The sequence below is a fragment of the Xiphophorus maculatus genome, chromosome 7 (assembly GCF_002775205.1).
Source record: "Xiphophorus maculatus strain JP 163 A chromosome 7, X_maculatus-5.0-male, whole genome shotgun sequence".
In the NCBI taxonomy this organism is placed as follows: domain Eukaryota; kingdom Metazoa; phylum Chordata; class Actinopteri; order Cyprinodontiformes; family Poeciliidae; genus Xiphophorus; species Xiphophorus maculatus.
In genome coordinates this window covers 22623081-22641707 of record NC_036449.1, presented here as the reverse complement: position 1 = coordinate 22641707, position 18627 = coordinate 22623081, and the positions used below count along the sequence as shown (strand labels likewise).

General features: G+C 37.9%; 1 protein-coding gene across 1 annotated transcript in view; it reads left to right on the top strand.

Moving 5' to 3' along the window:
• The first annotated feature begins 9692 nt into the window (after positions 1–9692).
• The window catches only part of asic4 (acid sensing ion channel subunit family member 4), a 126433-nt gene continuing 117498 nt past the window's right edge, over positions 9693–18627 (top strand). Inside the window, exon 1 of the mRNA XM_014471971.2 lies at positions 9693–10467. Coding sequence (XP_014327457.1) covers positions 9892–10467 — 576 coding nt within the window. The 5' untranslated portion in view covers positions 9693–9891. The remainder of the gene's footprint in view (positions 10468–18627) is intronic.

Genomic DNA, 18627 nt, shown 5'->3' with positions numbered 1-18627 from the left:
GTATTAACTGATTAGAAACGTACAAATCTATATCATCATAATCTGAACTTTCCCAAACTGCAGCGATGATGATCTTAGTGTATGTAAATTGTTGAATTTAAAGATGAATAAAACATTATCTTAAAACTACAATGTTTTAAGATAATGTTACTTAAAATCTCTACTTACTTAGAGATTTTAAGTAATGTTGGTGATCCTTACTGAATTACATGAAAAATAGTTTCATCTGATTTTAGGTGAGACTGTGAGGAAAAAAGGTTAAATGTGTTTTCACACAGCATATGTAAACATCTAGTTCTAAATGTCTGCGTTATTTTACAGGTCTGTGCTGAGGCAACACACTTATGAGACTTATTGAATCACAAGCTTTGCAAGAGATGTAGTATTCTGCACCCTATCAGGGAGCTGTGAATTTAATCTCCATGGTTCTGACCTGTTTGTCCAGGTCCAACCCCACGTTGAATTCAGAGATCAGGCCATCTAAAACCCACCCCTGTACTCTTGAACCATTTTAAAATATTTTGCAGTCAAAAATGGTGAATTGCTGGCCCATTTTACTGGGAAGCAACGGTAGAAATACAGTAATTTCACAATTAGTGGCACCAACACACATAGGACTTCCTCTTATGGAAAACCTGTTTATTGGCTTTTGAAAATTAACACCACTTTACAGGCAAACAAACCTTTTACAGAGAGCCTGTTTCAACTCTGCAGCAACTTCACTGTAAAACATCTGAAGTTGATTTAACTTGAAAATGAAAGTCCACCTTGAAAATCAATTCAAGTCAACAATAAAATTTTATTGGTCTATGTCAGAAATTAAAATTCATGAAGTTGATTTAACAGTAAGAGACAAGTTGTCTAAACATTGTTTTTAAGTTCACTATTGAATTGCGAGTTTTAACTTGGCCAAATAATTATTTCACAATATACAAGAAAATAAACTCCCCTCACCTAGTTAAAGAGCCACATTTCTCTATTCATTTACTCACAATATCAAGTTAAAACATTATTTTACTTTAGAGTAATTTAAATATTGCATGAACAAAATTTCTGATCTGATACTGAATTTTATTAAACATCACAATGAATTCTGTTCAGAAACATTTAGTGTGAACAGGACATTAAAATAAACATTTGCCTGAATAACACAAGAGGCAGATCAATGTAATGCACTTCCATATCAAGATACAAAAACATGCTGCTAAGCATTCTGGGAAATAGTTCCCACTCCTGTCTTTTTCTTCTCTCAGTATTTTTATATATTCGACTCTTGGAGGTTTGACAAAATTAATAAAAAGTTAACACAAACTCACACATTTAGGTTCAAAATCTAAAACTCACTAAATTTATTTTACTTAAAGAGTATGAGATGGTAGACGCAACTAAATGTGGCTCAAATGTTTTACAAGCAGAGAAAACTCTGCCATCTAATATTCTCTTGGTGTAGCATATCAATGCAACAGTATTGCATTGATATGTTTCATTCATGTTCATTGAATGAAACATATCAATGCAACAGTATTGCATTGATATGTTTCATTCATGTTCATTGAATGAAACGTCTCAACTTGTTCAAATATGAATTCAAATGTGTTTTGTTGACATAAACCAAATACCTCATATTTGATCTTTATCAAAATCATTAAGAACATTTTCCTCCACATTCTGTATTCTGATAGGAGTACACAATTATTTTAAATTACATCTGTTGCAATTCTGTCTCAAATAACTCCTGGATCCCTTTTAGTCCCTCTGAACACTTTCCAGTCTAATCTGACAAACACAGAGTTCAAATGGTTCTGATGCAATAAATAACATTTTAATGGTGACTAATAACAACTTTGCTTGCTTGTGAGCAATGACTGCACTTGTACAGCCACTGTTATGACAGCAGCACATCCACTGTCGTTGCTTGGTTAGACACTGCAGCTCTTTAGTTCTTAAAGATAGGCAACAAGATTCTATGAAACAGTGTCATTGTTTTTTAATTGTTTTTATTGTTTTATACTTGTGCATATGTATTAATTGTTTTTATCTTGTAACCAGGTTGCTATGTATTGCAATTTTTTGCTCAGGTCCCTCTTGAAAATGAGATCTAGATCTCAACGGGGTTTACCTGATTAAATAAAGGAATTTAGTTCCCCAATCACAGCTCATCTGGAAGAAACCAATCAGAAAGACAGCTGATTGGTAGAAAACAGGGCTTCACCGAAGAATACGTACTTTCTGCAACTTCCATGTTGCCTTTTACCTATTTAAAAATAAATATTCATAAAACCTTTTCATGTACAGCTCTGGAAAAAGTGAAGATTGATACTTCATTTGAGTAGAATCAATGAACCTCATTGGAAACCTCCTGGTTATTCCACTAAATATTGATTTCTGAACTCTTCCTGAGTTAAAACATCAGTGTTGTTGTTTCTAAATGAATATGAACGTGTCTTATTGCATTATTTGAGGTCTGAAAGCACCTCAGATATTTTGACCATTTCTCATTTTGTACAAATAAATATAAAATGTTTGCTTTGAATTTCAGAGACATGTCAGTAGTTTATAGAATAAAAGAACAATGTTCAAACATTTACCTATAAGGAGTAAAATCAGAGAAACTGATCGTTTAAAGTGGTCTTTTAATTTTTTCCAGATCTGTATTTGTTCTTTAAATATCATTCCTCCTTATAGATGTAAAATACATGTACTCTGGTACTCGATGTGTAAAAGCAGGAAAATCAAATTAGGACAAAGATTAACATAAAACATTAGGAAGCCCTCGGTCAGCAGATTGCAGAGTTTAACAGCAGCAAGTACTTGACATGAATCTTCATTGGGTTAAAACCTTTATTCATGCACTATTAATTGCTACAATTGGTAGCAGGGTACTCAGAAAACACTTTAATGTAAAAACATTATTTGCATACACACACACACAAGCTTGAAATCTGATAGCTTCAATTTTGCTGATAATGTTTGTGCTCCCAAGGAGATAAATACATTGGATTTTAAAGACCTCTTTATGGGTTTAATGAATGCTTCACCCTCCAGGGAAAGCTATAGAGACTTTATAGGTCTTGAAAAATTACAGTTTGTTTATTAGTGTGATCATTCAGTCGGCATAAAATATGCCTTTTTAACACTAGAAGAAAATTTTTCTATTTTTTTACACAAACACATGAAAAGGTTAGAAAATATCTCCACTTTTCTCTGTTGATTTTGTTACAGTTTAAACAGTGAGTGTCTTATTTATATATATATATATATATATATATATATATATATATATATATATATATCATCACGGCAAGTTACCCTTATTTCCCCTGACAGAATCAACAAATAGAATGAGGAAATTATTGTCGTTCTATCATTGTCTGTATGAAGACTTTAATATTGTGTTTTCCCCACAGCTTGCTGCCAACACAAGTCTATCAGCTCACCCAGGTGTGTGCTCCTCAGCTAATTAGTCCGCTCTTCTGGAAAATGTAGGCTTGCTCCATGCCAGGAGCTCGGCAGTTAGCGTCTTCTAGTTGTTAAAACCACAATTAAGCTGTAATTTATGTTGGCTGCCACTGATCACTTGACGGGTGCCTTTCACTGTGACTCAAACTTCATATTTATCATCCGTGGGATGTTTGCAGAAGACCAAGTAGCCTGAAGAAATATTTTGCTGCAAAAAGAAAAGATTGATACTTCATTTGAGTAGAATCAATTTCTCATCTTAGGTAAGTTATTAAAGGTTTCCGGTTTTCAAAATATCCAGTGGATCCAATTAAAACTTGTATCTTTGAACGTAGCGCTATGGAAAAGTATTTAGATTTTTTGTTTTTGCTTTTGTGTCACTCTTTCAGATCAGCAAACAAACTTTAAAGTCAGACAAAGATAGCCAGATTGAATACAGAAAGAAGTTCTCAAATTATTTTTCCAAAATAACCTATGCAAGCTATATAAACCTAATAACTCGATTGATTTATTTCAGATTTTTAAAAACAAGAAAACAAGCAATAAGCAGGTAGACAGAGAAAACTTACATTACCAAGAACAAATAAGGAGGAAGAAGTGAACACTTATTTAATCCCCTTATCTCAGTTTAATGAAATATATTACTTACCAACTCAATAATTATCAAAAATGTGTAATTAAAACTTCATGTTATAATTTTCATGTGTCTGTTCAATATGCTGTGCTAAAGAACCAACAAATAAATTGTTACATAGACAAAATGGTTACAAACTTTCTCATAACAAGACAAGAAAATCCACACAGATAATAATAAATTATTTATTTTGCTCTCTTCTATAAACATAGTTTTTTCTGTATCAATATATTTATTGAGAATGTACAACCAATTAAAATTTGCGTTTAGTGTACAATAAGCAAAGTTTTTATTCAACCACAGTTGAAGAGTTTTGATCACTAAATATCTGTTTAAAGTCATTGTTTTGTTTTTATAATAAGTTGATATATATTTTTTTATAAGTTGATAGATCGACTTCCTGGATTGAAACAATCAAATGTGACAAAAACTGCAAAAAATCCTTTATTTTTGCAGCTGTGTAGGTTTTCATGTCCGCCCTCATTTTTTTTTTTTTTTTTTTTTTTTTTTGTAACCCCTCCAGGGGGTCTTTTTGTGGGCTCTAGTGTCCCTTTTCATGAAGTAGGCTGACAGGAAAGGGGGAGGGAGAGGGGGGAAGACATGCGGTAAATGTCGCCGGGTCCGGGAGTCGAACCCGCGACAGCCGCGTCGAGGACTTGAGGCCTCCAAATGTGGGTCGCGCTGACCCCTACGCCACCACGGCACGCCCCATGTCCGCCCTCATTGGTTTGTTTGGATTCAGCCCCAACTCAAGCAGTGTGTGTGCCCCACTGTAACAAGCATGTTGTTAAACGGTTGACATGTTCTGGGAGGTCGCCGATGGTAACATGTGACAATGTTGCCTAGCAACAGGTGTGGCTTGAGCCAGAGTCATGAAACAGTGGTCCATTATATGAACAACTTACAACAATAAACCCACCAGTTAGAATTTAAATAACAATTAAACACTAGATGTTGGCAAAACATTTGAGCCACATTTAGTTGTGTCTACTGTCTTCTACTCTTTAAGTCAAATACATTTAGGGAGTTTTAGATTTTGTGAAAGATCAATTTATAGTCGTGAGTTGTGTTAAGGAACAGAGCGATGTCAGGTAGATCTAGCAGTTAGTTATTCATTCGTTGTGTTCTGCTTTGGTTTCTTCTGTTTTCTGGTTCAGAATTTTATTCCATAAAATTTCTTGATTTAATTTTCTTCATGGTTCCTCACTCAGACGTTCTCATTCCGGTAATTAGCCTCCCATCTGCCCCTCGGTCCACTAATCACCTCATCAGTTTACATTTCTCTCGTTTTTTCAGTTTGTTTTACTGTTGTTGTCTGTTCTTTGTGCCACAGTCCCAGTCTCTTATAATCGCTTTTTAATTTTTGCCACTTTTTATTTCGATTTACCTCATTTGGACATTTTTTCAGCTTTCAGTAACAACTTTTATGATGTTTTTTGCCTGTTGTACTCATTTTGACCCTTTTGTTTCAAATCCCGTTTGGGTTTGTACACCAACCAAACACTGACAGCTTCATAAATCTCAAATTGGGATTTAAAGGATCAGTGTTCAACAATAATCATTTAAGTCTAGAGATTTTTGAATGGTCAATCCCAGTCCAAATTCACTTAAAACACCTTGAAATAGTTTTTTAGGCTAGCATTAATGCTAATTTGCTGTTAGCCAATCATTGCACTCAGTCTTATTGTGTTTACAAACTGTATGTTGTCAGACATTTTCTTTCTTTTTCTACCAATTAGCAAAACTTTCCCACAAAGGTGATTCAGAAGTGGTGGAGGTTTTTTTGTAGCTGGATACCCAATCATGAGTCTAGATTGAAAGCCCAAAAATCTTTTTTATTTTTGGTTTTGGTCCATGGGAAACCCAAAATAATATATTTTATTTTTTGTGTTTATAACTCATAATCCACCCATTTCAGAGCAATGATGTCATAGTACCACCTTTAATGAAACATCAGTGCTTTGACTTCATGTGTACTTTTATTTGCTGTTGTGTGTCTGTGGCAGAATTAAAACACAACATACAAACTTTGTATAGTCACTGTAGTGCTTTGGGTCACTTTTAGTGTTTTCATGTGGATATTTCTAAAAATAGCACAGTGTCTGCAAGATAAATGAAAAACAAAAAGGTTGTTTTGACAGACTGTTGTCATATAACCATGGCTTACGTGTGTGTTGTTGGCCATATTTACTTTCTCCACAACAAGCTGTCTAAGTCTGGACTTCATGAGACGGGCGGCAAAACAATTGACATTTTCTTATCTGGAACTGAGTTTAAAACATATAAAACATTTTACAAAATAAGATTTCTTGATACATGGAGCCTGTTGGATAACTTTTAGTTAGTGCCTCAAACTGAAAAGCAGTTGATGAAAAGCAACCATTGGCTGCGGAGACATCCAACAGATGGAGCTCTTGTGTATTAAAACGATCTGCCTTTTCTCTGAGAGGACATAAATTGTCCAGTTTTACAAGCTTTTTCTGCATCACAATAACACATCTGAACAAATATTTCAAAAACTGTGTTGAATAAATCAAAGGCAGTCCTTCGCAAACATGAGGTCCTAAAGTACAAAGAGCTCCTGCTAATGTTTTTGTAAAAATGTGGCATTATTCATAATGTCAAAAATAACTTGAAGGTCAGTGGCATTTAATTGTGTTGTTTTGTTTTTAGGGCATCACACACAAAGCGAGCCGCCTGTTCGGAGTAAAATTGGCTCTGACAAACTAATACGATGCCATCTACTCCTTTAGTGGTTTTCATGCACCAGATGTGTCTGCATGCTTTTTATTCACATTTGGTATTTAGCCGTGGCGTGGACTGTGAGCTTTCATTCCCTCTGTGAGACTGAAAATAACCCCAGCATCCTCGGGGGATGACAACATAAAACAGTGCTGTTAGTGGACCGCAGTGTCTGCCAGAGGCTGAGCCCAAACAGGGGCGCTTCACTTCTGCAAAACTAAAACTAATATCCTGCATACCTGGTTCTCTCACACCGTAAAACACGAGCTTAACTGGAAACAAGCATACAAAGCAAGTAAAGGAGTGGGAGGTGCAGGAGCTTCGGGGAATTAATAAGAAATTAATTTCCAGAGATTCCTGCACCTTTTATTTTTCAGAACTTATATGGGTGTTTTCACATCTGATAGTCCTATAGACTCTGTTTGATTAAGAACCACAGCTGCAGCATTTGGTATAATTTTTGTCTGGTTTGTTTTGCTTTCACACCGAATTGTGTAAAACAAACCTTTTCCACTCCTTGCCTGTGGGGGCGCTGCACCAAGAACCACTGAAGGAAACGACATAAAAACTTCTGAAGAAGACATGAGCGCAACTTCCTTTGTCACAAAACGTAAACAAAAACGGATCAACTTTTAGTGGTTGTAGAATTTATCTTTTGTATTTAGTAAAAAAAAAACATAAACTTTTTGTCCCGCTAGCTTAGATTCTCGTGTTGTTTTAGGTGTTTTTAAGCAGAATGACCTGCGCTGTGGTTAGCTTCCTGCTTTCGGATCGGTCTGGATAAGGGAGAAATGGGAAGCAGAGAGCTGGGAAGGGTAAGAGGTGATCTCACCAGAGCAGAGCAATGAATGTAAATAAGTGTTAAAATGATGTGAAGTGAAGAGCTTACTGGTTGATGAGAGCTAAAACCCGCCGGGAGGAGTGGAATCCAGTTGGTTTGTGTGATGGTTAGAGATCCAAATGGACCCAAGAGGCTTGGAGCTGAAGACATTGAGGTGATACGGGAGACTTGAGCTGGAGGAACGATGAAAGCATTAGAGAGCAGACAGGTTGGCTTGTTAGAGGAAGGTGGTGAGGAAGAGGAGTCAGTCGTGGACATGATCCAGAACCGTCATCTTGAACCAGGAAGTCCAGGAAAAATGAGGAGAAGCAACTAAGAGACACAAGTTGCTATGAAAGTTAACTTTTATTCAACCAGTAGCTGCGTTTCCATTACAAATGTGTGCAAAACTTTGTTGATATTCTGTTAATGTTGATAAAACAAACTTCTGCAATTGCATGTGAATAAGTTTCTCCCAGACATTAGAAAAATCATTGTCCCGCCACTTCCTGTCGTCTTTATCATTTTATTCCACCAGTAGTAACATATGGTGAGAAAACAGTGTTTCCATTGTAGTTTTGGAAAATAAACTAATTTTGATACAACTGAAAAATCACCTTATCCCAAGTACAAAAACTTTTCATTCATGAATGAACGAAAAGTTTTTTTGTGAGGTTTTTTTTTTGTTTGTTTGGGGGGTTTTTTGGTGGTGGTGGTGGGGGGGTTCAAAATTGTCGCGTTTTCATTAAGCAAATTTTACTTTTATCATTTCAATTTGTGCAATTATATGGTCAATGGAGATGCAGTTACTGACTGGCGGCGATCTCATCTCCTTCACCCTCCAGTGGAGAACCCGCAGCTCTAAAACCAGTAGAAAAACTACAGCACAAACACAATGACCTGGAATCCTGACACAATACTTCAACCATATCCCCTCATTGTTTTCAAAATGCACAGGAAACTTCTGCTGTTTCACAATTTATCATTTTAGTTTAACAAATTCTTCCTTTAAAATATTATCAAATTGTCTGTTTCAGTAGAAAAGACTTGGAAAATGTAATAATTAGTAATTTCCTTTCATCCCGTTATGTGTTTTTGTACCTGCGATTGTTCCGGTTTCAACTAAAGTCACATTTCAGTCGCCCTCCCTGACTTGACTTGGCACGTGTGTTCGGAGCGGCTGAATTCACTTTTAAATATGCCTTTTCTCTGGAGGTCTCAGCCCCTTGTGATGTGACCCGCATGACTAATTCCTTTTAAAGGGGAATAACATGCATTAGGGCTCTCTCTTTTCTTCCTTCTATTTGCATAATTTTGTTTGGCAACTTGGCAAGGAGCCATTAACGGCACCGAGACACACACTGTAAAGGTTAGGGGCTGGATTCGGATCGATACTTTTATTTCAACATCTTCAGTTGCATCGGACTCCAAATCGGTGATGCATTCCTTGATTCAGATGTTTGAGATAAAGCAACATCTTTACACTGACTTAAAAAAAATCTCCTACACACATTTCACTCAATCAAAAGTCTTTTACTTTGTTTTTGTCTTGTGCTCAATCGCATTTGTGCTAATTATTGCTTCAATTAGACGTTCTCTTGAGGTGACGTTAAAACATGTGGTCCAGCTGTGTGGGAGAAAACCAGACTGCATTCGGGTCAAGAAGTGAAAGCTCGACCAAAACAAGTGGATTACGCAGCAGGGAGAGGTGGGGGGGACACAGGAGGATGACCAGGAGAAGTTGTGTCTAGCGCCAGTCAAGAGGAAATAATCACAATGTTACCTTCTCATGAAATATTAATCTCCCTCTTCCTATTTTAACCCGGCTTTAAAAATAAAAAGCTGTCTTTCCTCTTTACCTTTAAGACAGCATGCAAAGGTATTTTTGTTTCTATTACTTGTTTTTGGCAGCTGTATTACTGCTGATAAGTAGGGCTGTGTGAGCTGATCAAGTAGTGAGACAAGCATTCAGAGCAGCAGCAGCAGCAGCACAGCAGCAGCGCTGTAGTCACAAGGAGCCGTGGCAGCCGAAGCAGCAGCAGCAGCACTATCAGTCACAGCGCAGGCAGCAGCAGCGACAGCAGCAGCAACAAACTCTCTCCCGTCTTTCTCCCCCCCTCTTCTTTCTGGAGTTGTATCCCGCACCGAGGACAAACGCCGGGGAAGTAGGAGGGAAGTGATCCAGGGCTGAAAGCTGCCATCAAGAAGAAACAAAAACGCAGACCTGGCTGCCCACATGCCTATCGAATTTGTTTGCAAAATCAAATTTGCAGAGGAGGATGAGAAGCAGAAAAGCAGGCAAGATGGGGATAAGGAGAGCCTGATCGAGGAGAGCTGTACGCCGCCGGCCAAAGACTTGGCAGGGTTTGCTAACTCCTGCTCCCTCCATGGGATCAACCACATCTTCGTCTCTGGCCGCCTGGGGATCCGGCAGACTCTCTGGGCTCTTGCCTTCTTGACTTCTCTGGCGCTCTTTCTGTACCAAGCAGCCAAGTGTGCCATCTCCTACCTGGAGCACCCTCATGTGACGGCGCTGAACGAAGAGGCAACCCCGGAGATGGTCTTCCCTGCCGTGACCATCTGCAACATCAACCGGTTTCGCTTCTCAGCCCTCACCGACGCAGACATCTACCACCTGGCAAACTTGACGGGTCTGCCCCCCAAGAACAGGGATGGGCACAAACCCACTGATTTGATGTATCCTGCACCTGACATGCAGGACATCTTCAACAGGACGGGGCATCAGCTGGAGGAGATGCTGATGAGCTGCAATTTCAGTGGACAGAACTGCTCAGTTGAGGACTTCTCTGTGGTGAGTGCCAAACTTTTGGAAAGTTTTGCTGAATTAAATCTTTGCTTAAAACTTCTGCAGTTTTCTCAAGTGAGAAATAATAGGAAAGAAAAAAAACAGAGAGGGGGGGAAAAGTGAATTTCTTTTCCTTTATGTCCAAGCTTACAAAGATGGGAATGTGATTCCCATGATGTAGATCTGCATGCAGAATTCATTGCTTTTTTCTGGATCATTGAGCTGCGTCTCTCGCTAAGTTCCAAGAAGCAACAGTGTTTCCCGTCAGACCAGATCCTCTCATGTCAGAGAACGAAGTCTGCTTCCTACAACTGGAAAACACAGGGCTGTCACAGGCATTTGTGCACTTTTTTTATCTTCCTGCAAAGCAAACTGCACTTTAACACCACCGCTACGCCAGGCAGCTGAGAGCGCATGGCAACCAAATTGTTATCGAAATTAGCCGACTCTCTCTATCTCTCTTTTTCACACTGTCTCTCTCTCTCTGCCTGATATCGTAGAGTGAGAGCGGCTGCCTCTCTATCCCGCTCTCCCAGCTCTCGTACCTTTCATGAGGAGAAGGAGTAATGCTTCTTCAATGTTGTATTTCAATCCTGCTGCTGTTAGGATTAAATATTTAAAGACTGACATACATGATTTTTGCATTAGCTAGATTGACTAAAAGGAATGAAACAATTTCCATGAGAGGCAAAGTGTGTTTATATGCAAGTGTGTGTGTGAGGATGGAAGAGGGGAGATCAGGTGAAGGAAGGGCAGTTTGAGCCTGTTGTCTGTGGGATGTTTATTTAAGGCATTGTCCTTACATGAGATGGATTTCCCCTCCATCTTCCCTGCAGAAATATCCAATTGATTTAGAGATGATAAACTGCAGGTGTCACAGTTTAATAGGGCATGTTGAACACTGATGTGGTCACAAAGATTCAGTCTTATCCCTAAGATGATGCATAATAATGTGCTAGGTTGAACCACCCAAAAAATAAATCTCTGTTTCGGTTTTTATCCCTGCGACTCTGGGATATTTATGTCTTTGTTTTTGAAGCGGCCTCTCAGACTTGGATGCAGAATTACCTGTGACATTAAAATGGATGCCCCTTGAAGACATTTTCACAATTGCTCAATCAGGCAAAGGAAAATGTCAGCCTCCTCGGGGGAGCTGGAAAGTTTTTATCAAATTCTATCTGAAGTAAGAAAATACAGTAAAAGCGATATATATGTAACGCGCTTCCCCCCTCCTGGTGGATTCACCCATAAAAGACATCCAGTTATCCTCCGTTCCAAGTCAGCCTCCCTCGGACTTCATCACAGATTGCAAACCTGTAGAAAGTTTCCCGCCAGACAATGTTTTGTCTCCCGTCAGCTGTGTGATATGCATTTTTTGCCGTTGGCAGTTTGATCCTTTTCAGGCAGCTTCACAACTCGCTCTCTCTGCATCCTGGTGGGGACACACAACCTGTGGAAACAAGATGTCTAAGAGCATCAAAACAAAATTAAACAACTGTCTTGACAAATCTGTGACACGCGTACAACAAGCTATGATAAAAAACCACCCAGGGATTGATGGGCTCTGATTGGTAATTGAGTTTGCCTCTTAATGTTCTTAGCTTATTTTTAGCACTTTAAGAGGCGATCACTGGAAACTTTGACGCACAAATGGGAAACAATTCTTGCAAATTCTTCATTTTGTGTTGCTTCCAAAACTACAAATTTTACCAACCTTTTTCTGCTTGTGCACTAATTCAGATTTGAAATCAGCAGTTCACACTAGGAAACTAGAAGTTGGTAAAACCCTGATCGGTGCACTCCCATTATTCATCTTTTATATTAAAAACCAATTGAGCCCCCTATTGATCACATGTACAAACGCATAGACGAGTCTCGTACAGTTCGGTCATTATTGCTGTTCTCCTGCGACCCTCCTTCAGGATCCGCTCCTGTTAATGTGTTTTTGTTCGATCGATCATACAGGGAGCGACAGATGTTTTATTTCAGTAAAAAGCTCTGTGAATCTGTGGCTCTCAGGAGAGAGAAGTGATGAAATAAATACAGCTTCTGTGTTTTCTAACATTCGATGCTTTGTAAATAGATCCTGACCTCTGGCATTGCATTGTGGGTTGCATTTGCCTTGCATGAATCAAGAATGGATGAATTCATATTTATATTACTCTATGTGATCGTTAGTCTGAGATATTCCTGCACATATTTCCAGTTTTTTAATCTCAAATTTCTACAGTAGTATTTTTTTCAGTGCAGTTTGAAGGACACAAGTTTACTTTCAGTTTATAGTGAATATTTTTCCAGAGGTCAGTCTTAAAAAATGAGCCTGTAAAAACTGCAGACAGTAAGGAGCTGGAGGCATAGATATGTGCATGTATGTAAAATTATGGAAATGTTTTATGTTTATGCAGATCTTCTTTGGCTCACTTTTAAATGAAAATATGACTATTTATTTATTTAGGTGTTGTTTTTACAATGGCCAGGCTTTAAATCAGGGTTGTCAAACTCATTTTCATTTTGGGCCACATCAAAAATCATTAATGTTCTCAAAGATCCAGTTGTGTGGTAAAATGCATGAAACTGTTAAAATGTTAATAAATAAATGTCCCTGCATCTGTACTTTTCCCTTCAGGATTTCCAGATTGTTTTTAGGGATTTTTTTCACAGATTTTTTTGTTGCTACTTTATAAACATTTGCGAAGAATTTTGCAATATTTTTGCTTATACATGAAATTAAACGTGACTTTCGTTACTCACCGTATTGCTCTTAGAATATAACTTGACATCAAATAAGGTGGAGAAAGCAGAGTAGAAGAAGTACAGAAGGTTTGGAGTTAGCATCACTTTAACCATTTTCAGCAAAACAATTGCACATTTATGCATTATAAAATGATGAATGGATGTAACTTTTTGAAAATGAAATGGGAGGTAACATCTCAAAATACTGGTGTTTTTTTTTTTTTATGATGTGTTTACTATACCTATCCAACTCTGGAAAATAAACTTTTCCACAGTTTGCTTTGGTTTCAGATCTCCATTGTTAATTTTAAATGAATAAAAAGTTGGAGATTTAAATTTGCAAAGTTTCCAGTTTTATGGATGGATAGATCTTTTCATTTTGGGCCTAATCAAAAATCTGAATGTCCTTAAAGGGCCAGTTGTGCCAGAATGTATTGATAAAACCCATTAAACTGTTAAAATATCATTAAATAGCTGTTTGTTCCAGCATTCAATAAGAGTTTTAAAATTAAATAATAATGACCATATTTTCACACTGGTCAGTCCATCCAGGATTTCTTGATTGTTTTTGTGGGGTTTTTGCAGTCAAAATCACAGATTTTGTGGTGCTAATTTAGAAATATTTGTGTTCATGTATGATGTTAAATGTGAATTTTTATCAATTTCCGTATCAATCACGGACTATCGAGTAAGGCTGAGGCAGCAGCCAGTTAAACCAGATGTTTTTGGCCAATTTTGAGAAAAATGTGCAGTAAAAATCTGAAAAAATGTGGTGATCTGTCGATTTTGTGTGAGTTTTGCAGATTTGTGAAAAACTAGAGGGACTTACTGATGTAATTTGGAGTCTACAGGGCCACATTAAAAGCCACGGCGGGCCAGATCAGGCCCCCGGGCCTCGAGTTTGACACATAAAGTCTAAAATATTTTGCCATACTTATCCAAAACTTCCATCAAAGTCCATTAGTTTTCCAGACTGTGTGGCAACTGTAAAGGAAAATGATTATTTGTTGGAGTTTAATACAGCTAATATACGACATGTGTAATAGTTATATACAATACTCTTATTTGGAACAGGTCTCGTCTGAGATGCGGTAAGCAGACAGAGCAGGGCCCTTTTTTCCTCCCCCTTTTGACAGACACAGCAATAAAATTTACAATTCCGATAGAGCAGAAGAGACTTCTTGGCGCCAGGGATCTTCCGTATCAGGCAGAGATGACCACGGGGTAGTCCGCCCTTTGCTTAGATAAAAAACAGACACCTTTGCTATAAATCAGGAAGTCCCAACTTTCTTTGGGGGCCTGAGGGAGTTCTAATTGGTCGAAGAGCAGAACGCCTTCTTTGCATATATTAAATAGGGAAACACCCTTTTAGTTTATAATTTCAGGTCCGTACCCGAGAGTTCTGAGTTTTTTCATCTTTTCTCCACGTGGGCGCCTTTGTCTGTCTCTGTGTTCGTTTGTCTTCCCTTGTGTGTCTTATTTTGTGATATAATGCATATCTCTGTTCCTCTGCAGCTTTGTTGTCGATTGCTTTGTATGAGATTAAACTCCGTGATCTGTGACGTCAACACGTTTTGTTGTTGTTTCGTTTTAGCAGCACGCGGTTGCAGGACGCTCACGGAGAACGCCGCTCGAAGATCCCGGGCAAAATTAAAAGAGGAAGCAGGAGCCAAACGTTTTGTCCAAAGCTAGCATTAAATTGATCCTCTTTTTTAATACAACCCTGTTTATTGTATTTGGTTAGAAAATGTTGTTTTAAATGTGTCTTAAAACGTCCATTTTTAATATTAGTTTACTCCAGAAAGCCCTTTCTTGACTCACGGTACAAAAACATAAATCACAAAGCAAAGCGAAGCCCTATGACCGTTTTAATTTATGACAGGAAAATGAAGTGTCATTTTACAGAGAAATTTGTTTTGCTCCTTTCGCCATCACAGACTGCCATGATTATTTGGCGTAGGTGAAAAGACCATTCCTTATAATTATAGATAACATTATTGACTTGGATTAATCTCAGAAGATAAAGCTGATTCAACAAGCCATGAATAAATAGATTAATATTTTTCTCCCAGTCTGACTCCCTGAATAATTGTTAATCTAGTGTTTAGAGCTGTCGCAGAAATGAGCAGCAAGCCTTTTGTTTTTTTATTTTTTTAAGCAAAGCGGTGGTTTGCTCTGACTCTCAGCTGTGTTTGCTGCTGCATTATCAGATTTTGCTCTCAGCAAGGACAGATCCCCACTGCATATATTCATGGAGATAGCTGAAACACCTATGGGGTGGCATTTGAGGTGATCTATAAAAACCTGTGTTAACGCGGACGGCACTGAAGTGCTCTTCGACTTCAATTTGTCATTTCACTGACTGAAGCCTCTGTTGTGTATTTTATAGATAATTGAACGTTTAATGGTAAAAGGCACAGACGATGTTTATCCCGTTTACCCTGTTTTTCTGTCCCTCACAGCAGAAAAGGACCTTAAACTACATAAATGTAATTTTATAATATAGAGAATTGTAACAAAAGAGGGAATCCTAAGTGCGCTGCCCTTCTGTGGGTCATCAGAACAGAAAACTGATTACAGAGTGAATAAAGCCTAAATGCTTTACACTTGTAGAAAAGGTTTTTTTTTCTTTTTTTACATCACAAAGAGTCATAAGTACAATCATACAGATATAATGGGCTGGGATGAGGTCTTTACTGTATGGTAACACTGAGTGAAAATACAGCAATTTTATCATTTCAACTGCTTTTACTTAAAATGGAGAACTGATTCACTCTCATCTGTCGTATTTTAGTAATATATTTATGGCAAGTTTTGAGCAACGTCTCCCCTTTTCAGAAACTGTTGCACAAAGTATTGCAGAGTTACGGTACCGCAAATCTGGTTTGTAGAAATTTCGGCCGAGAGACGCCAGAGAAAAAGTAATTGACCTGAGTTTTTGTCCTTTTATATAAAGCAGAGAGTAAATGCTGCCCCTCCCCATCCTGTTTCTGAACACTGCTAGTAGGAATAAGGTCACTACAAGTTCCCTTGTACCAAAACCAAATATGACTGAAGAGAAACATTTCCTACAATAAAAAAGCGTGGACTGCCACGGTGTGGAAACGAAAAAGGTCCCTGCCATTACTTTTAAGAAGGAACTACAACTTTAAGACTGCAGGCAGTAAAATACAAGCTACACGTCTTTAAATCCTCTTACTAGGCTGAACACCTAAGCTCGATTTCCCATTTATTATCAGCTTTTTATATCCCCCGTGTTCCTCTATAAAGAGCTACATACCAAGCTCAACACACACTTAAAACATGCTAATAGATAAATCGGCTGCTTTATAATTTCTTTTAATTAAAATCATAAAAAAGAAATAAAATTTACTCTGTCAAGAATAATTAACATTACTTTTACCAGATTAATAGGCATGTTTTATTACAGTAGTGGCAATTGGAGTATTTTGGTGCTTATTTATTTAGTAAAATATTTTTTTTTATTTTTCAGAATATTGTAATTATATAATCTTTTTACTCCAATTTATAATTTCCAAAGAATCGCACACAAGCCTTTATCTATCAACCAAAAAACGTTTAAAATCACACTTATATTGATAGTAAGCGAACCAAAACCACATGCAGAAACTAACAACTGGCTGATTAAACACAATCCTGGGACGCTGATTGTTTTAATTTCTATTTCAGAAAATAAAGTCTATAAAATATTCCTGCTCTGCCTAAATGTCCCTAACAATAGTTCTGATGAGAACGTTTATTCCCGGCTTCCAAGGACGCTGAAAGCAAAAGTTCACACTCGATTTGATTCATTTAATTAATAATTCCACTAAAGATAGCTGATTTTATTCATGTATTTGAATAAGCACTGCAAAGTAGTGATATTTATCAAAGCAGACGAGTGTGAATGGTGAATAATTGAAAGTTAGCAGAAGGAGTTTAAAGTGGAGATGCTTCTAAATGTAACACTGGTAACATACAGCTAGTAGGAAATAGCTCACCTTTAATCAAACCAGCATGATCTTTCAAAATAAAGAAATCTAGGCCACCTTAAGAGCTGCTGTCAACTAACATGTAAAGATTTAGAAATCTCTCCTGGTTTTTTGTTTGACGTTGACAGGCTATGCAAAACCAACATCTGATGGTTTCAAAATGCTAAAATATTTATCCAAGCTTAAAAGTGAGATAAGGCGAGACACGAATCGATTCATGTCATAAATACACATAATTATATGTTTAAAGTAAGTGAACAGTGGGAAATAATAAACATCATGATGGGTCAATGTTTGTTGTTTCTTAGAGCATAGATGAATAAGCTGTTTAATTTCTCTGACTTTGTATTTTATGTTTTAAATAATTTGTTTACAAGAGTTGCAGCTCACAAGATGTTTGTGGTTTCTGTTGCAATAAATCAGAAATTTCAGCTACAATTTTCTGTTTTTGTCATCATCATTTAGTTATACGTTGAGAAAATATGTTATGGTGCGTTCACAAAAAAACGTGTTCTGAGCATCGGGCGCGATTAGTTTACATTCAAAGTCTATATGGAGGCGCGTCGAGGGCCGTGGAGGCGCGTCGAGGGCCGTGGAGGCGCGTTTCACGCATCTAGCGCGCTGCGATTTGGAGCGTTTGACACGTCAAGAGCATCCAACGCATTTGACAAACAGGCCGGCAACGGAGAATAACAGCTAGAGCAATGTTGACACGTCTGATGCGCCCTTGATGTGCCTCCACTATGGATGCATGTTACGGCCCTGGGCCTTAATGGGTGGGTTGCAGGTGTCTTGTTGTCTGTCTTTGTGCTCCTCCCCTTTACAGGTGCTGCTGATTTTATTCATTTGGAGCACAGAGCATTTAAACCTGGCTGTCTCCACCTTCTGGGTCGCCTTCAGCGTCCACTCTGCCTTGATGCTTGTGGTGTTTTGTTGCCAGGCCTCAGCTCTCCTCCTTTTGCACATTTGAGTTTGTCTTTGTTTTTGCACTTCAACAACTCCATATGCACTCATACATCACATCCAAACATTTGCATTACACCACTGATACTGACATCCTCAATCCATTGTTGTTTGTGTTAATAAACATTCCTTTTTATGCACTTTAATCCCTGCATGGTCTCCCGTTATTGTTATGACCTTGAGCCAGTCGTAACAATGCACAATATTTTCTGCATGGTATTGATAGTTGCAAGTTGAAAGTGGTGCATCATTTTCAGCCTCCTTTTTAGCATTTGCACTTGGGAGCAGGCTCCATTGACAAAGAGAGTGCAGTATTTTAATTCCACAAGCCATATAGTTTCAGTAAGTAGGTATAGGAAAAAAATATCAGTATTGGTACCGTTTATCGACCGGATGAGTTTTAGTATATCGGATATCCAATCCAATATTTTGCCTCCACAAAGACTTTGAATGTAAACCGGACGCACGAAACGCTAGG